The 21,104-nt window shown below is 40.0% G+C and overlaps 1 protein-coding gene across 2 annotated transcripts in view; it reads right to left on the minus strand.

The window, feature by feature from the left end:
* Positions 1-3,200: 3,200 nt before the first annotated feature.
* ano10a (anoctamin 10a) overlaps positions 3,201-21,104 on the minus strand; it is a 52,649-nt gene continuing 34,745 nt past the window's right edge. For both annotated transcript variants that reach the window (XM_059973224.1, XM_059973216.1), the window contains 3 exons: positions 14,898-15,026; positions 9,605-9,721; positions 3,201-3,440 (listed from right to left, as the gene is read on the minus strand). In XM_059973224.1, the coding sequence (XP_059829207.1) occupies positions 3,354-3,440; positions 9,605-9,721; positions 14,898-15,026 (333 nt within the window). In that variant the 3' untranslated portion in view covers positions 3,201-3,353. The remainder of the gene's footprint in view (positions 3,441-9,604; positions 9,722-14,897; positions 15,027-21,104) is intronic.

Genomic DNA, 21,104 nt, shown 5'->3' on the forward strand with positions numbered 1-21,104 from the left:
AAATTACTAGGCTTACCTATAGCCCTCTCTTTTTCTAAGCCCCATGTACCTATCCAAAAGTCTCTTAAAAGACCCTATCGTATCTGCCTCCACCACTGTTGCCAGCAGCCCATTCCACGCACTCACCACTCTGAGTAAAAAAACTTACCCCCGACACCTCCTCTATACCTGCTCCCCAGCACCTTAAACCTGTGTCCTCTTGTGGCAACCATTGCAGCCCTGGGAAAAAGTTTCTGACTATCCACATGATCAATGCCTCTCATCATTTTATACTCCTCTATCAGGTCACCTCTTATCCTCCTCCACTCCAAGGAGAAAAGGCCAAGTTCACTCAACCAATTCTCATAAGGCATGCTCCCCAATCCAGGCAACATCCTTGTAAATCTCCTCTGCACCCTTTCTATGGCTTCCACATCCTTCCTGTAGTGAGGCGACCAGAACTGAGCATAGTACTTCAAGTGGGGTCTGACCAGGGTCCTATATATCTGCAACATTACCTCTCAGCTCCTAAATTCAATTCCATGATTGATGAAGGCCAATACACCATGTGCTTTCTTAACCACAGAGTCAACCTGCGCAGCTGCTTTGAGCGTCCTATGGACTCGGACCCCAAGATCCCTCTGATACTCCACACTGCCAAGAGTTTTACCATTAATACTGTATTCTGCCATTATATTTGACCTACCAAAATGAACCATTTCACACCTATCTGTGTTGAACGCCATCTGCCACTTCTCAGCCCAGTTTTGCATCCTATCAATGTCCTGCTGTAACCTCTGACAGCCCTCCACACTATCTATAACACCTCCAACCTCCTCATCGGTCATAAATTTACTCCCCTAAATCTTGAGGCTATGTCCTCTAGTTCTAGTCTTACCTACCGGTGGAAACAACTTTCCTACCTCTTCTCTATCCCTTTCATAATTTTATATGTTTCTATAAGATCTCCTCTCACCCTTCTGAATTCCGGCAAGTACAGTCCGAAGCAAGTCAATCTCTCCTCATAGTCTAACCCTCTCATTTCTGGAATCAGTCTGGTAACTCCTCTGCACTGTCTCCAAAGCCACTGTATTCTTCCTGCAAATCCTCTGCAATTATAGTTTAACTGCCACCCCTTCCCAATCAGTACCAGCAAACCTTTCCACTAGAATATTAACCCTCTCCTGTTTAGGTGCAAACTGACTCTTCTGGCACATTGGCCTTCTGGAGGAGAGCCCATGATTCAAAAATCTGACACCTTCTCTCCTGCACCAAGACCTTAGCCATATATTAAACTGTATGATCTTCCCATTTCTGCCCTCACTAGCTCGTGACATGGGTAGCAATCCTAAGAACACAGACCTGGAGGTCTTGTCTTATAACTTAGCACCTAGCTCCCTGAACTCACTTTGCAAAACCTCATCCTTCTTCCTACCAAAATCATTGATACTGACATGGACCATGACCTCTGGCTGTTTACCCTCCCACTTAAGAATGCCGAAGACTTGATCAGAGATGTCGCGAACCCTGGCACCCAGAAGTCAACGTACTATCAGAATCTCATTCTCATCCTCATCCTTCCCATTCCCCTATCAAATTCCCTATCATCACAGCTTGCCTCTTCTCCCCATCTTCCTTTCTGAGCCACAGAGCCAGATTCAGTGCCAGAGACCTGACCAGCATGACTTTCCTCTACTCGGCGATTCTTAAACCACCCCAGCTCCCCACAACAGTATCCAAAGCGATATACCTGTTGTTGAGAGGAATGGCCACAGGGGCGCTCTGCACCAGCTGTTTAACCCTTTTCACCTACCTGACTGTCACTCAGTTTCCTGTATCCTGTACCTCAGATGTAACTACCTTTCTATATGTCCTATCACCCACTCAGCCTCCTGAATGATCAGGAGATCGTCTAATTCAGCTCCAACTCCTTAACGCAGAGCGTTAGTTGCAGCTGGATGCACTTCTCACAGGTGTCAGAAACACTGGAGGTCCCCTTGCCTTCCCACATCCCACAAGAGGAGCATTCAACTTTCCTGCCTGATATCCCTACTGTTCTAGCTGTGCAATTATAAAAGGAAGAAATAATAAATTAGAGAAAAAGAATCTACATACAGCTTTTCGCCTCTCACTCAAGCCTCAAAATCCCCACGCTAACACTTTCCACTTCAACAATCGCAATTCTACTTGCCCCACCTTAATTTGCACTTGCTAATGAATCCCAAACTTTGATTGGCTATTCAAATGTCAGAACTTCCACAAAGAATGAGTCATTCCTTGACCTGAGTGAGTCACTCCTTCACTTGCTCCCAATTTGATTCGCTGCTGTTCAAACTTGACATTATTTTACCATTGTACTTTTGGAATATGACAGGTAACTTGAAAAAAACCTGCAAATTCATTGAAACTTTTATGACTTGGAATATTGGAACTTGAACCAGAAACATCTGCATACAGCAGAATATAATGCAACCAGTCATCTTCAATGGGAGATGGTGGATGTCACACTGTAATTTCACAGCTAAATAATTGTAAAGTAAGCTGAGAAAGCATGTTATTCCTGTAAACACATTGGTTCCGGGTCTACCGTCATTTAGTGGAGTTAGGTCAACAAAGCGCTACAAACTAGGCATGGACATTCTGCCCATTCATTTCCTCAGGTACAACCATGAAGGAATCCCCTTTTTGCTCATATGACATGACATGCCAGGCTGTGAATTAAATTTGTTGGGTTTCCAGTGATCACCTCAGTGCACAAAGCTACTTGAATGTAAGAGTTAGTGGGCAAATTGAAATTTCCATATTCATATGTGCATGGTAAAAATCCTAAAGTTGCTAAGTGTAGTATGCAGGATAAATGAAAGCAAAAGACCCTAACAGCTTTAGTGTGAAAAGTTTGGAGCCAGAAATCTCATTTATTTAATGTGAAGTTTGCAAAGTGTTATTACAAGGTAAGAGGTGCGGTCTTACTTATTGTATTTTATATATAGATATTTCTTTTGAACCAAGACTGGCCAAGAAAACATGCAATACAATTTTTAAACACATTCAAGCAATCAAGTGTTGCATTATACCTGTGACAGAGAACTGCTCCAATGATCTCAAAATGTTCCTCAGCACAATGATGAAGTTCAATGGTTGACTTACTCAAATACAAGTTTTATTTCTCCATCCTGCCTTGGTGCTTTGTTCTGCACCACTCAACTTGCTTTATCTGCATGGGCGGGACCACAATGATTTATGTAGGCTTCAGAAAATGGATATATTTACAAAGAGACACTTAGCACTGTGTTGAGAGACATACTCATCTTCACACTAAACAGTTTTTAATTTTTGTGTCTGGCTTAATCCATTTCAGTCAATCATGTATGTATTCAAAGTTTTTTCTTTTCTTCCCATTCTCTCTCCGTTTCATCAAGTTGCTCTTCCTTGGCCATTGATTCGTCAGCTTCCTTTATTTGCTGTGGGGAAAAAAATCAGATCACAGAGTGGCCAGAAGCTTTGGTGATGTTTACCTTAAGCAGGGTAAAAATAAGTCCTGTATTATAATCAAGGGCAAAAGGTAAGTGGATCTGAGGGAACAATATGATACTGTAATAATGTTGTCGCAGCTCCAAGACATTTCATTGAAACAAACATAATACAGTAGATTCTGGTTAACTGGGCCATTGGTTAATTAGGGCAACCACTTATTATTTGAGACAAATCTTAAAGAACAAAAACAAAATGAGAAAACAGCCAAGATTGCCTTCATTTATTTGGGATTCTTCTAAGCCACTTAAGTAGGCCAGGAGACTACTGTTGAATAGTTTCTAACTAGTGTCAGGAACATGCACTTGTTTGGTCATGTGGCGTGTCTCTCTCTCTCTCTCTCTCTCTCTCTCTGTGTCCCCGTGTGTCCCCATTGTGTAAAAAGCAGTGATTTTTGTCACTGATATTTGTAGAAATAAGAAGATAATTCAGAACTGTTTTGCAGTCACTGTGGTTTCAAGCATTCTTGCTTGGAGATGCCAGAAATGTCTAGGAGTACAGATGAAATTGTTCCACTATGTCAAATTATTCATAGTTCCTAACTTGAAGGTATCGATGATCATCTTGAATGTTACAATGAAAATGAAAATTTGAAGAATGTGATAGAAGCATTGTATGAGGGTGGTCTATTACCTGCACTAGATCTCTGCACTGTTTTGTTCATTTACAGTCAAAAAAGAACACAGCAATGAAATTCCATTGTTGTCAACAGGAAATTAGACAGGTTTATAGTACTATAGTAGAATTGGTAGTGATCTAATCTGTACTGTATTTCATTTAAATATATGACGTTACTTAAACTGTAACTTGGTTCTACAAAAAATATTTTAACTATTTCTATGAAACTGTCACTAGTTGGGGCAGCTGCTTAATTGGGCCAAAATGTACTGTTCCTGATGTGTCCCAATTAACAAGAATTCACTATACTACACAATTGATGGACTGGATGTTTCTTCAATCCAAAGATTCTAAAACTAGCAAGCATGATCTTAGTTTAAGGAGTTACTTTTCTGGGACTTAGATAAGTAATTTCAAAGATTTATAAATATTTGTCATAGCATATTTGAAGTTAATGGATAATTAGTTGTCAAATATAGTCTGTGATTTTAAGCACTATAGGAAGGAATGCAAAGGTGAGATTGGATAGCAAAGAGGAGGAGGCAGTAATGCCTCTGGGACATGATGCAAAATCCAATAAAATCCATTAAGACTCAACATTTGCATATCTGCAGCATCTTTCACCATTATGATGTATCCAGTAACTTTCTGAATTTAAGATAAGAATCTGAGCACATAAACCAAAGGTCTGAGCCCATAATTTGCACAAGATGCACCACTACATTTCTCTCATCTCAAAGTTGTGAATATTTAACTGAAGTGATATATAGCACAAAGTGTAAATTAGCAAAGATTTCATGAGATGCTACAAAACACAACTGGTAACAAAATAACATTCTGTGGTAAGTGTCATGGAAGATTAGAGGGTGGCAAAGAGAGAAAGACTGGAAATAAACTTGAATGAAAGAAGTTTCTTTACACCAGCATCTGTTCAATTCTGGACTGAAAACATTGTTTCTATTTACCAACACATCTTCATTTCTACAACATTATCCTACCGAAATGGATGATGTAATGTTTTCAGCAAAATCTCTCAATTATTTCTAACTTAGGAAATAGTGCTTGGATCAACCATTACTTGCTTCATAGAATTACAGATGAATATTACTGTTGCACTAAATTTAATTAACTACTGTTCAATACATTTTTGTAATAAGAACTTGTCTCACTGGGTTATGGAACACAGTAGTTTCCCAAAGTAAGGCATAAAAAAGCAGTTATAACAAAACGGAGATGTGAAAGATCAAGTGTTAAATCAAAGAAAAACAGCAAATTCACAATTTTAAGCATGTAAATACATTGGAAGCAGTTTAGAGAATGTTTACTGCACCACTACTGGAATGGAAAATTGCTTTTGAAGAATGATTAGGCAAGGCGTGTATCCCCAGAGCTTAGGAGGATGAATCACAACTTGCTGAAGTAATACAAGATTGTGTGAAAGGGTATTTCCTCATGTGGTAGAAACAAGGGATCACTGTTTACAATAGCTCTGCCACAGTTCTACAAATACTGGTATGTAAATAAATGTTTTCTGCTCTTGACCATAAGACATAAGAGCAGAATCAGGCCATTCCGCCCATTGACTTCTCAATCTCATTCTCTTGTCCTCTCCCTGTAACCTTTGACACCCTTATGAACCAAGCAGCTATCAACCTCTGCTTTAAATAAACCCAATGGCCTGGCCTCTACAGTCATCTGTGGAAGTGAATTCTACAGATTATAAAATAACGTTTTCTTTTTCCTTTTATAATGAACCAGTGACAGCTGATAAATTTATAAGAATTAAAGTGTGTCAAATTAATTCATGGCCCTCACTATAAAGATCACACAGCTCATGCAGGTTTGTGTTATTTTTAGTCTTCTACATGCTGCAGCAGCTGGGCTCAAAAGTCTGATCCTATTCACTGACAAGATCCTATCATCTCAGAACCTTTACCTTACAGAAACAAAATGTAGATTCTTTGCACATAAATAATAACATTTTCAATTTAAATATGCATCTCACAAAGATGAAAGCCTTAAAGATGTTTGACAGTGTATCATTCTGAAATGGTAAATATGACCCTTTCAGTCTACATTTCTCCCTGTACCTTTTAATTCTGTTTTCAAAAATTAACATGTTTTGACATTAACATGGCATCCTGCACTCCACTATTTCAGTTTTCTGCCAGATTTTCTACTGGGAAGGAGAAAAGCATGCTCAATGAAAAATACATTCCACCCAATATCTAACTGCCAGTTTCAGCTCTCCAAAGAAGAACTCCCTACTAAATTGTCTTTACAAGATACCAGCTAACAAACCATTGATGATGAACACTGCAACTTAGTCTTTTTAAGAATCATGCTTCCCTGAATGATACATTACAGGAGGTTAATTAGAAACTCCTACCTATTAACACTTTAAGAAATAACAGACAGTTTATTAATGACAGACTCAATACTGTATAATGATACTAGATTTTGTGTAATGTGAAGATAACTCATCAACTGCTAGCAATAGTGTTGTTTTCAAGTTAATGCCAAGCCAAATGTATTTGCCCTGACTGCATCGAATTCCTCCTTTGATCTGGAACTATTTGGAACAATTGTCCTTATTCCACATCTTGTTTTGCTAAGCTTCCTAGTGGATACATTTGGCTCTCGGTACATCGGCTTCCTGCATGTTGTGCCAATCACAGTAGCAATGCTTTAAAAAGCTGCAAAGTTCATATTAGCTTCATTTATCCAACCCATAGACCATAGTCTGTACTCAGCAATTCTCAGTGTGGTGAACATAACCTTGGTAAGGTAATTTTTCTATTCAGGGCTGGCCCATCAGCACATTACTAAATAATAACGATACTTTGGAATGTGCTGGCACTGCATTCAAAGAAGGAGGCAAGATATCAACAAAAAATTTGAAGGGCCACAATTATAACTTGATGTGCTGAGTGGCTGTCTCCTCCTTATTTATACTGTTTGCTAAATAAAACACAAAACAGTATGCAGAAACAGGTCCTTTGGCCTACGATATCTATGTCAAATGCAATGCTGAATTAAACTAAATCTCTTCTGCCTGCACATGATCCAAATGCCTCCATTCCCTGCATATTCACATGCCTAACAGTCTTTTAAACACTACTATTGTATCCATTTCCCCAAAAGTCCTGGCACCGCATTCCAGGCACCTTGCCTTGTACACCCTTAAACTTTCCCTTTTCACCTTAAATAATCTCCTCTACTATTTGTTATTTCTCCCAGGGAAAAAGAGACTATCTGTGCATCTCATAATTTTTATCAACTTATATAAGGACCCCTTTCAGCCTTTAACTCTCCAGAAAAAAAACAACCCAAGTACATCCAACCACTCCTTGTAGCTCATGTTCTTTAATCCATGCAAAATGTTTAAGTTTCAAGTTTAATTATCATTTAACCATACAGCCAAACAAAAGAGTTCCTTCAGGGCAAGGTGCAAACATATTACCAATAACACATATGGTTATGATTTCAGAAAAACATTCGGTAATAATATAGCCCAAGTCACCGAGTTGTCCTAGCTCAGTTTATTCTTCCACCTAGCAAATACTGGAGGGCAACACTGACTGGAGGGGCCAGCCCCGGCTTTTCCTTCCCCGGTGACAACAGGTGACTCCGAGGCATGAGGGTCTTGTTCACGCAACACCGATCCCCCACTGTCAGTCTCACCAATGAACCAGTGAGTCAGTATTTTATGTTAACACTGTCCAATGGGGTCTTGCGATCACTATAAAAACATCGAAGACAATCACTTGCACCTTTCTTTTGGACCATGCACTGATCTTGGCACAACAAAACGCAGTACGTCCAGCTCCAATACTATCAAGCAACTCGTGAATAGGAAAGTTCTGCAGTACTTAATGGTCTTGGCATCCAGCAGTGACTTGCGTTCATAGACATACAAGATCAATAAATACACCTTTGATTGGACCCTGAGTGGCCACTACACCCAAGCACCCTGCCATCTTACCTAACCAGAGATTCCCGGTAAGCCTGCATTCCCCCCCCCCCCCCCCCCGCAGCCTCCACTTCATTCCTGTATTTGGGTGACCAGAAACACATAATACTCTGTACAGTCTAACCTGAGTTTTATATAGCTGCAACATGACTTCCTGATTCTTGCCTTGATCATTGAAGGCAAGTATACCATATACCTCATTGCACACCAACAACTGCACACTGAGGATGTCACTTCAACTGGTGATGAAACATCTGCAAGCTAACTGTCAAGCAAGGCAAACCATGCTACATCAAATTCTACATAACATCTTGACTGCCCTATCAACATGTGTGGCCACTGAGCATTGGAAATGAACCCCAAGATCCTCTTGTAAATTAGTGCTATTAAGGGTCCTGTTGTAATTATATACTTTTCCCTTACATTTGACACAAGTGTGCAACAAAATTGCAACACCTCACATTTTTCTGGATTAAACTCTATCTGCCATTTCTCTTGCCCATATCTGTAGATTAAATTTACTGTCCATAATTCCACTAATTTTGTGTCATCTGCAAACATTCTAACCACCCATCTATATTTCCATTCATGTAATGAACAGCAGAGGCCCCTGTGGAATACCACAAGTCATGGACCTCCAGCCAGAATAACACCCTTCCACAACTACCCTCTGCTTTCAATGAGCAAACCAATTCCGAATCCAAACTGCCAGTCACCACGCATCTTAACAGTCATTTCTGCTAGTCTTTTTCAGAAAATGGAAGCATGGAACTTCACAGCACAGAAGAAATGATTTCTCTCCTATGGCTGTCTCTCAGACTTTCAGATTTGTGAATATTTTTACTTAGAAACAACAGTGCTACATGAATAAGTCTTAATATTTCTAACAGCCTGTATCAAAGGGCATTGATCTTCATGTATTCAGATCACAATAGCAACTTCAACACAAAAGTCACAAGCAACATCAGACCTGCTCCAGGCTGCAGGTGGCTTTAGCTTCCAGTCAATGCATTAACTGAGAGGATGTCTAAACTTTTTGCAGCACTATTTGGAGGGCAGTGGAGCTCTGTATTGTCTTGACCAATAGTCACCATTCTAAAGAAGCAATAGTTTATTCCATTTTAATTTGAGCGCTTACAATGAAGCTTCAACTACCACACTTCCCAACATACAGTTCTGAGTACACTTGAAAAGCATAGCCGACTGCATGGAACTTAGTGCCATTCTGAGGTTGTAAATGGCCATTAATAAAATACATCTAGTCTTGCAATTATTAATACTACTAAATTGTAATAAACCTAATGTGCAGACAAGCAAGAAGCTCGCTAATCCACTGAACCCTACGACCATTTAGTTAAAGCAGGAAGTTTATATTTATCTGGATAAGTGATCCAATTTGCCACCATCTTAGTGGAAGACATACATACAAATAATTGAAATTCATGTGATGGAATTATTAAACATCTTGAGTTTTTAAATTGATCATTAACTATCACATCTTACCTTTCGTTTCAGGGCCTCCATGGACTCAAATTCCATCCTGGCCACTTTAGTACGGATATCACTTGGGATGTCTGAGATGGCAAATGCCAGGATAAATTTCAGAGCCAACAGAGCATGCTGCAAAATATAGGGTATGCAACATTAAAATTCATGAAAATACACAGGACTTATTTCAAAAAGCTTTATTGTGTTCATATTGCATCATTTCAACATGCAATTATTTCCTTAGATACATTGACTGTCTGAAGGATGAGATGAATTTACTCCAACAGGCAGTTAACCATTTCTGCACAACAGTACCTGACTGACAAACAAGAGAAAATCTGCAGATCAGCAAATCAAAGTAATACACACAAAATGCTGGACGAACTCAGTAGGCCAGGCAGCATCTATGGAAAAGAGTAAACAGTCGATGTTTCAGGCTGAAACTCTTCATCAAAACGGGGAAAAGAGTTGAGAAGTCAGAGTAAGAAGATGGGGAAAAGAGGAAGTACAAAGTTGCAGGGACCTTCTCCCTTTCTATCACTCAGGGTCCTAAACAGTCCTTCCAGGTGAGGCAGCTGGGGTCATCTACTGCATCTGGCGCTCCTGGTGTGGCTTCTGTATATCAGTGAGACCAGGCACAGATTGATAGACCACTTCACCAGAAAAAGCGGGATCTCCCGGTGGCCACCCATTTTAATTCTACTTTCCATTCTGACATGTCAGTTCATGGCCTCCGCTACTGCTGCGATGAGGCCACACTCAGGCTGGAGCAGCAACACCTTAGCCTCCAACCTGATGGCATGAATATCAATTTCTCAAACTTCCAGTAGTTTCACCCCTCTTTCACCATTCCCCTTCCTCCTTCCCTTTCTTTCAAGGCCTTCTGTCAGATTTCCCCTTCTCCAGCCCTACATCTCTTTCACCAATCGAGTTTACAGCTCTTTGCTTTACCCCTCTCAGATTCACCTACCACCTTGTAGTTCTTCCTCCCCCCCACCCCACCTTCTTACTCTGACTTCTCCTCTTCCTTTCCAGTCCTGATCAAGGGCTTCAGTCTGAAATATTGACTGTATACTCTTTTCCACAGATGCCGCCTGACCTGCTGAGCTCCTCCTGCACTATGTGTGTATCCGGTTGAAGTTTTCTCTAAATCATGAAGTAGTTTGGCAATGTTGAAGATGACAGCCACCATCTATCTGCACCTCCTGAGAAGACTGGCAGAATCCTGGTTAAACTTATCTGAAAGAGGGCACCTTCCATGGTTGGACAGTTTGCTATTCCTGCAATGGAATAAAAACTTCTCACTTGAAATACAAGATCAAGAACACAAGAAATAAAAGTAGAAGCCAGTTAATGCTTCAAGCCCACTCCAACATTCAACAAGTGCAAGGCTGACCTATCACCTTGACACCATTTTCCTGCAATATCCCCCTACCCTTTGATTCTATAATGACTTGAAAACCTATCATTTTCTGTTTAACCCCAACTCTAATGTAGTCCATGACTGCGCTCTACAGCCTCTGGGATAGAGAATTCAAAAGACTGACCATCAAGCATTTAAATAAATCCAGAATTATAAACCCGAACAAGAGTAAAAACTAATGTCCTTCTGGGGAGCAAATATGCCTTCCTCATCCACTCTGGTTTGCATACCAGATTAGAGTTTACTCTAAACTCTCCAATGGTATTGATCCAGGAAGCTACTCAGATCAGAAGCATTTAAGTTAGACTGACAAAATGGTTTTGCCAGTGACGTCCACATCTCATGAATGAATAATCAAGGAAAATCATCAATATTGCATTTGAGCCAAAAAAAAAAAGAGCATGAAAATTCAACCTGCAGCAATTTTAATAGGATCACCATCATCAACTGCTCTGCCTATCAACACTTCTCACTGCCTCGGTAAATCAGACATAATCAAAGACCCACTCGCTCTGGCAAATTATACAAAAGACTCAAAACATGTTCCAACTGTCTCAGGGGCAGCTTCTATCACACCGTTATAGAATTACAGAACAGTACCCTCATATGACAGAATGGACTCCACCTCAATCCACTTCATCTTGGCTTGCACCTTATTCTTTGCCTGCAGTGTACTTTCTCTGTAACTGTATTATATTTTTCCCTATTACTACTGAATGTACTGATGTGATGAAGTGATCTGTATAGATAGCACCTGTATGGATACAGTAAACTTTCACTCTACATCAGTAAACGTGACAATAATCAACCAATTTTCCCCAATGTTTGCTTTGACTGCAATCCCTCAAACACAAAGACACACGGCTACTTTTCCCATCCGTTCACTTCCGAGATTCTTTCACTGATGAATTCAAAACTTCCACAGCTTCACAACTTCCAGCTCCATCAATTGAACATGCCAAATAAATTACTACACTAATATTTCTTTTTACATCCAAATCTAGCTATGAACACGTCAATGGGTGACTTGCAACAGAAAAAAAACTTGTCGTCTGATGTTTTACAGTCGTGGCTCCACTACTCCCTCTGCTGGTATTAACATGTTAGTGGGTAAAACAATAATTTTTATCACAACTGACAGGATAATTGCATCTAGTTCTAATGTCATCTCATAGTGAGGCGGGTAGAGGTGGTTCACGAAAATAAAATTCACTGCACTTTCAGAGCCAGTTAATCCAAAATAAAATGTTGGCACATTAGTATGATGTCTCTGTGTTTTACAGCCTAATGAAGTATGGTCACTGCAGTAACATAGACAAGTACAGCACAGCAAGATCCTATGTACCACAGTGATACAACAGTAACAAGACTGCTAACTCTGGCAAAGTTGTTCAAGTGCAAAACACCAAGGGGGATTTCTATTTCAAAATAGTTTTGTGGGACCTTTTACACCAACCAGTCTAAATTAAGCAGAAAATAACATCTGAGGATATGAGAATGTCCAGAAAGAGTACAAAGTTGGTTGTGAGGGAACAGCCAAAGCAAGTTTCCTATCCAAATATGGCTGAATTACTCACCTGTTCTATTTACACCCTTATCACCCCTCCTCATTTAGTCCTAATTAGCTCGCCTCAAACCTTTCTCCATGTGTTTGTGCAGTGCCCCCTTAGATGAATCTTTAATAGTCAGTTCAGTTATGAATTGTGGTACACAGTTATTCTCACCAATTTGGATCTCGAGTTCCTTCTTGCATCTTTCCACAAGTAGAAAAAAAATCAGTACTATTCTTGGGCTGCGGTATGTCTACACAATTAAATGCACACCTTTCACCCAACCCCCTTCCCCTTCATTTAGGTTGAGGTAAAGAACAATGTTTCAATGGCTTAGTAACTACTTCCTACACTGGTTTGTTCACATGGGCACTTCAACCTCTGCCCATCCACAGTTCCTCATTGAGATATTCTCATTTGTCCCTCTTGGATCCACACTGATTAGAACTCCATCTGCCAGTTTCACCCACTCACTTGACCCTTAAGTATCCATATGATAGTTGTTGTTAGTGTCTACAAAAATTTACCACAGCTCTTAGTGCTGTCTACAAACAAGGATACACAACACTATATCCTTCACCTTTCATTGATAGGTATGGTGAACAGGCTCCAATACTGACATCTGGAATCAAACTTCATCACATTCTGCTGATCAAGATACAATTTCTTGTCGGCAAAACAAAAGATCTAGTCTTTGACCAGAAGGGGGACAGTGTACACGATGCTGTTTACATCAATGGCAATAAAGTGGAGAGGGCTTTCCAGGAGTCAACACCCAGGGCATATCCTGGTCCGACCATGTAGACACCACGGAGAAGAAAACTCATCAGCAAGCCCCCTTCCACAGGAGGCTGGGAAATCTGGCAGGTCCCCTTCCACCCTCACCATAGAAAACACCCTATCCACATATCGAGGTTTGGTATGGCAACCGCTCTACCCGAGATCACAAAAAAACTGCAAAGACATGTGAACACAGCTCAGTCCATCAAAGAAATCAGCCTCCCCTCCGTGGACTGTCTATACCTTTTGCTGTCACTGTAAAACAGCTGGCATAATCAAAGACTCCACTCACCTTGGACAATATTCCTTCTCTCCTCTCCCTTCAGGATAGAAGACACAAAAGCCTGAAAGCATATGCCACCAGACCCAAGTATGGCTTCTATGTCGCCATTTATAAGATTGATGAATGATCCCTCAGTACAAGATGGACTCTTGAACTCATAATCTACCTTTGTATGACCTTGCACTTTATTGTCTGCCTGCATCACACCCTCTGTAACGTAGCACTTGATTCTGCATTGGCTTAGTTTTCCCTCAATGCACCGGTGTGTTGAAATGATCTATCAAGGATGGGATGCCAAACAAGTTCTTTACTGCACCCCAGTACGTGTGGCATCAGTAAACTAATTCAATCTTATACATCCAACTACCAATTAGCTGTTAAAAGCCTGCCTCTCCATTCCACTCAGTTTTATTAACACTTCCTTCTGCATACCTTATCAAATACTTCTAGAAGCCCACATAAACACCTAATCTGCACCTGAGTTAAGAGATCCTCAAAAACAATTTAGTTTATTCAGACACAATCCAAATTTCACAAGTTAATACTGCCCGCTTACTCAATTGAACCAGGCTAAGTGTCTAGTTCCTCTGTGCCAAGTGACAGATTTGAATATCCTGTCACATCATTGACCCACTCTTTCTCTCATGAATTAAAACCAAAATGACATTTGTAAGTTTTGGACAAAGAAGCACAAATCTTAAGTCTGAAGAGTTATACAAAATTCTGCACCACCTCTCAATCCTTTTTCTCCCCAATATGATTGGGTGGAAATCAACAAGCCTTGGGGAGATTTTTCCTTTAACCCCCATCCCCATTTCTTTCCAATGGACACTGATTCCAACAAATTTCACACCATCACAGATTATAGTTTGTTTATTTACTTTCATTATCAAGCAAAGTATGGTTTGGGTCAATCTTTGTGCAATCAAATGCATACAATTTTAATTTCCAAACATTTTTCACCCACTTCAAAGTAAACAAACCAAAGAGACTATACAATTTAAGTTGTTTTGCATAAACTCATAGCCCATTGTTTGAAACAGAATTTTTCATCAGTTTTACAAATTAAATAGCATGGGTACAGACAGTATATGCCCTTGTGAACAGATATTATAACCCCTTTTGCTGACAAGTTGCCATGGATCTAATAAAGCTAACAACTCCTTGATAAAACACGTACGGTTAGGAAGAGAAGAAAGCAATTTTTCAGTTGATTAAAAAAATTTACATTTGAGCCCAATTAAGTTCCCCAGTTGCAAATGCTTAACTTACCTCGACAGCCACAACCAGCAAGACAAGCTCTATACTGTTTGTCTGAAAAAGATTCTTTACTTGGGGTGACATCCCAATCAATGCACAATTGGTCATCACGGAAATAATTCCCATTGTTTCAAAGGCTAGCTGTAAAAATAAGAAAATACTCAATTAAAGCACATATTAAAATCAATATGCATATTAATGAGAGGTCTTGGGACTAAATCATTATGAATAAATAGCAAACAAGGAGTAACATTTGCCCCAAAATTATCCATAAAGATTTAAAGCATGGTAAATAACAATTGTTAAAAATAAAATACTCAAGCAAATAAATGGCAAACGTTTTGTACAACTTTAAATCCAGACAGCAGTTACTAGAAAAATTCCCCACTCTAAAAACTAATTAAATGCAATATTTCTAACCATTTGCACTAACAGCATCCTACAATGATCACCGTATCAGATTCTTTGTGAGTTTTAAACTCTCTGTATCGTCTAACGAGTTGGACAGTCCAGTTGCTGGAGTGTGGCAAAGAGACCAAATCTAATACAGTATTTGAATGATCTATTATACCAACAAGATGCAAAAGTTAAAGTGGGTTAATTGGCACGCATCAGGGCCAGTACATTTCGGCCCAATTAAGTGGCTGACCCAATTAGCCAAAGTTACATGGAAATAGTTAAAAAGGTAAAAAAAAAAGACAAACTACCATTTAACTGAGTAACAAATTGAGTATTTAAATGAAATACAGAATTGGAACACTACCAGAACTCCAGTACTGTAAAATTTTATTAATTCCTAATAGTTATAGGCAAAGGAATTTAAAGTACACTAAGGTGCTCTTTTGATTGACTAGATGAACAAAACCAGCACAGACACCTAGTGCAGACAGGAGACTGCCCTTCAAACAGTGCTTTTGACGACCGCATCCTCCAAATCTTCATTTTAATTGTAACTTTCAAGATTATTGTGAACATCTTCTAATTCTTCACTACTAACTTGAAGTACTGGAATCATTTCATTTTCACATCCGGCCGTTTTTGGCATCTTCAAGCCTGAACACTTGAAACTGCAATGAGTAAGATAGTTCTGAATTGTCTTACTGTTTACTACACGCAGACTATCAGTGACAAAAGTTGCTGCTTTTTGACCATAAGCACAAGTGATGCTGTTTAAGAACTGTTCATTCTAAGCACTGACACTACTACTACTACTGCTACTGACACTAGTTAGAAAATGTTCAGCTGATCTCCTGCCCCAATTAGGTGGCAGTGTGTCCCAAATAAATGAAGGGAATTCTGGCAATTTTCCTGAATAGTTTTTGTTTTTAAGAGTTGCCCCTAAAATGCGGCTGCCCTATCTAACCGATGGCTCAATTAACCGGAATCCTCTGTACTGCAAATATGAGAAGTGCAAAACAAAAGCAGTAAATGTTGTAAATGCCCAGCAGGTGGGGCTAGTTCGGAGCATTCCAGTGAAGGATCATTAGCCTGACATGTAAACTCAGTTTGAAACAACAGAATATTTTATTTTTACTTTACTGTATTTAGAGTGGAGGTTCCCAACATGTGGTCCACAAACCCCATGGTTAATGGGAGGGGGGCCAAGGCATAAAGGACATAACCCCTGATTTAGAGATACACCATGGTAACATGCCCTTTGAGCCCAACAAATCCATGCTGCCCTATTAACCTATACATCTTTGGAATATGGGAGGAGGAAACCCACACACTCATGGGGAGGAATTACAAACTCCTTACAGACAGTGGAATTGAACCTGGGTCACCGGTGCTCTACAAACATTATGCTAACCATTAACCTACCATGCTGCCAGAACATGAAAATGTAAGAAAATAAACAGGCATGGGTTATATGCCTACTCAAGCATAATCCACCTTTCCTGTATCTCACCAGTTTGGAGTCCTTTCATGACCAACTTCAGTTTCAGCTTTACATTTATTCAAATGTGTATTCATTAAGAGATCGGGATAAGAGTCAGGTTTATCACGGTCTTATATGATGTGAAATTTGTTGTACTGCTGCAGAAGTACAGTGCGAAGGCATAACTACTATATATTACAAAATAGTGCAACAAGAGGAATATTGAGATAGATTTCATGGACCTTCTGTAAATCTGATGACAGAGGGCAAAAAGCTAATCTCAAAATGTTGAATGTGGGTCTTTAAGCTTCTGTGGAAATCTCAAGAGCCTTTGAATCTCCTCAAGCTTCTAATGGAGTAGAGTCAACTGCATGCTTTCTTTATGACTGCATCAAGGTATTGGAGCTCTGTACAGATCCTCACATCTGAGCATCAGATTGAGCACTAGTTTCACAAAGAATTGACATTTCACTCCTACGACAGCTTTCTGAATCTCGAATCATTAATGTCACTGATTAAACCTCAGTACACTGAATCTCCTGGTTCTGATTTGGGTATTTTCTGGAAAGAACATAGTCTTTCGTGCGCACCTTGATGAGATCAGTGATGTCTGTGGAACATTCATTCAGATCCACAGATGAATTTTGAATATAGTCCAGTCCACTGATTCAACACAGTCCCTTAAGTTCTTCTCCACCTCCCTTGATGGTCCTCAGTCTCTGCCTGTATGCTGGGGTTAGAAGTACAGCTGGGCGATTGGGTTTGCCAAACTGCAAAGGCACGGTAAGCGTACTTGATAATGGTGTAACTTGTAGCTGAGTGTTGGCTCCTTGAATTCCACAAGACCTTTAAGGCACTTCAAACTGGCCTGGTTGAAGTCCCCCCACAATGGTCAGGAAGGCATCAGGGTGAGCTGCCTCATGAATGGTGATCATGGTGCTCAGCTCCTCCAGAGTAGGCCTGACGTTTGCCTGTGTGGAATGTACACTACAACCAGGAAAACAGTGGAGAACTCCCTTGGCAGATAGAATGGATGCTATTTGACTGCCAGATATTCAGTCCCAGTCCTGCTCCCCTGATCTGAACTGCCACGTCTGTGCACCACAGGGAGTTAATTACTAAACTAACACTGCCACCTCTACTTTTACCAGATGACGCTGTTGGTCCATGTGGTGGATGGTGAAGTCCTCGGGCTAGAGTGCTACATTTCTGTGAAGCAGTATACACAACAGTCCCTGATGTCTTTCTGGCACTGTAATCATACAGAGGTCTTCAGTATTATTTTCTAGAGCAGGGGTGGAATTTCAGGGGGTGCGACAAAGAGTGGCTTGGGTCCTTGAGTGACGAGTCATCACTCAGCCAGCTGCAAGTGTGCCTTGAGAAATGGTAGTCCCAAACACACTCCAGTCTCCCGCTGCCCGAGTCAGCATTGAGGATTCTCATCAGTGTTACCCGCAGACAGTAGGTAAATTATTCAATTATAAAACTTTAAAAAGCGGCTGAAGTCATTCATTCGTATTTGTCTCAATGCATCAAAGAAGTTTTTGAATTTCAAAGGTTTTTTTTCTCTTAAAAGGTTTTTTTCTTGAATCGTTGATCATTTTGAGGAGGTTAGTTAGTTAGTTGAGGAGGTATCATGGTTAGCACCGAGGACTTTGAATCGTGTGATGGGAGTTTATATTTCCGGTAATCATCGGAAATAGGTGTGTAAATTCAGTAGTGAGTAGCCTAATAAGTCGCGTCGCGTCCCCGTAGCATTTCCACCTGATGATTTATCTTGGTGTAACCACAGATAATATCATAATATTCGAAAGCATATTTCTCGTGATACTTTGCTATAGGCGTGTCTGGTTGAGTAAAGCAGTCATCCCTGACTTAGTCAGATAGTTTTTCCTCATATTAGCTCATATTTTTCTCTTTACCCCTAACCCTACATCATGTCAAAAAGAAGGAAATAGAATGATGACTATGTGTGCTTTGATTTCACTTGCACAACAGGAAATGATGGCTTGCAAAAACCCCAGTGCATTCTTTGCAGCGTTGTGTTATCCAACTCAAATCTGAAGCCATCCAAGCTTCAAGAGCACTTCAAGAACAAGCATGGCGGAGCTGATGTTGAAGGACATGATGTTGGGTCATTGAAAATCAAAAGAGCTCATTTTGATTCACAAGGAACTCTTCCAAAATTAGGTTTTGTTTCTGTTGAAAAACCACTACTTCTTGCTTCATACCAAGTGGCATATAAAGTGGCCAAATCCAAGAAGCCCCATACAATTGCAGAAGATCTCATCAAGCCATGTGCACTGGAAATGGCAACAATTATCCTGGGCAAAGAAGTAAGAAAAAAATTTGAACAAGTGCCCTTATCAAATAATGTCATTTACAACCAAAGCAGTGATCTAAGTGAAGATATTTTGGACCAAGTCATCTCAGATGTCAGAGCTAGTCCTCTTAAAATCTCTATTCAGTTGGATGAGTCAACTGATGGCTCCAGTTGTAGTCAACTCATCACATTAGTGAGGTATGTCAATAATGGTGCTGTTAAGGAAGATTTCCTGTTTTGTAAAGATCTGAAAACAAACACAACTGCAAAGGATGTGATGCAGCTGGTGAAAGACTACTTTGCCAAACATGATTTAGATATCAAAGTCATGGGTTCTGTGTGCACTGACAGGGCACCTGCAATGCTTGGAAATAAATCTGGCTTTTCTGCATTGATGAAAAAGGAGATTCCAGACTTGCAAGTTACCCATTGTTTCCTTCACTGGCATGCTTTGGCATCAAAAACATTGCCTCCAAATTTGAAGAAATTTCATGATACTTGTGTGAAGATCAACTGGATCAGGGGGCGTGCTTTGAACCATCGCATCTTCAAATCATTTTGTGAGGATCTGTGAAGTGAGCATCCAGTTTTGCTTTTCCACACAGAAGTCCACTGGTTGCCACGAGGACGAGCTTTAACCTGCTTCTTTGAACTGCGGGAAAAAAATCAAAGTTTTTCTGGAGGAGCGTGAATGTGATCTGGTTGGGGCAATGGAATCACAGGAATTCGCCCAAATGCTGGCTTACTTAGCTGACATTTTCACTCGTATGAATGACCTGAGTGTTCCACTTCAAGGAAAAGGGATAAACATATTGAAGGCTTGTGAAAAGTTGAACGCCTTCAAAGAAAAGTTACGCCTTTGGCGTCGAAGGATGGAAAGAGGCAGTCTCTCAAATTTTCCTTCACTAGAAGACATGGTTGATGATGCTTGATCCATAACTCCTACTGTGCGTGAAAAAATTGTGGCTCATTTGGAAATGCTGTCAGAATCATTTGATGGATATTTTGCTGCTGAAGACCTGAAGATTTCAGAAGAATGGATCATGAATCCATATTCCTACAATTTGGAGAAACTGTCAGATGATAAAGAGCTGAAGGAAGATCTTATTGATTTGCGGACAAATTGAGCTCTTGAAATGCAATTTGAAAGCAAGACTTTGGAGGAGTTTTGGTGTGCAGCACTGGATATGTTCCCAAGACTTGGTGGAAAAGCACTCAGTGTCCTCATTCCATTTGCAACATCATACTTGTGTGAAACTGGATTCAGAAATCTAGGAATCGCCTGAATCCACAGGCAGACCTGCGGATTGCAGTCAGCAAGAAAGTTCCATGTTTTGACAAAATCATGAATGAGAAGCAGGAGCAAAGAAGTCATTGAATTTTATGTTCACAATTGGGATTGATTTTACTGTTTACAATTTTTTCTGAATAAATTAGAATCAGAACTGCTCAATTTATATTTGCATTTTATGCACTGAGTTAAAGGCTTATTTTTTTAAGTTCAATTTGTTCACCCGCAGTATTTTATGTGGTTCAAAAATTAGAAATTAGACTTCTTCATCTTCAAATGTGATATTACTTTTGTAGGGGGTGCAAACATTAATCAAACATTTCCTAGGGGTGTGGGCCATAGAAAAGGTTGGGAACCACTGTTCTAGAGATTATACACTAGCCAATAGGTGATGGATGGGCCTTAGGGCCCTGTGCTTCAGTTTCACCTGGAGTCCTCACCAGCAGCCATTTGTCTCTCCTGGTGATGCACTCTGAGCTTATAGCTGCTGCACTTGTTCTCTGGTGGTCTGGAGACACAAATCTACTAGTTCTGAAGATAGCTAGTTCTTTTAAATTACCTGAAGCAATGTTACTTACTACAGTGTATGTGGTTTCAGACTTCAGCAAAAGTAATTGTAAGCAGAAATACTTAATGATTCCATGGGGAGCTGCACACAATAAGTCACCCTTCTCCAGCACCATTTCTGAGATGAAAGCATTCCAAAGTTTACTATCCTCTACATAA

Source organism: Hypanus sabinus, chromosome 1 (assembly GCF_030144855.1).
Source record: "Hypanus sabinus isolate sHypSab1 chromosome 1, sHypSab1.hap1, whole genome shotgun sequence".
Taxonomy (NCBI): Eukaryota; Metazoa; Chordata; class Chondrichthyes; order Myliobatiformes; family Dasyatidae; genus Hypanus; species Hypanus sabinus.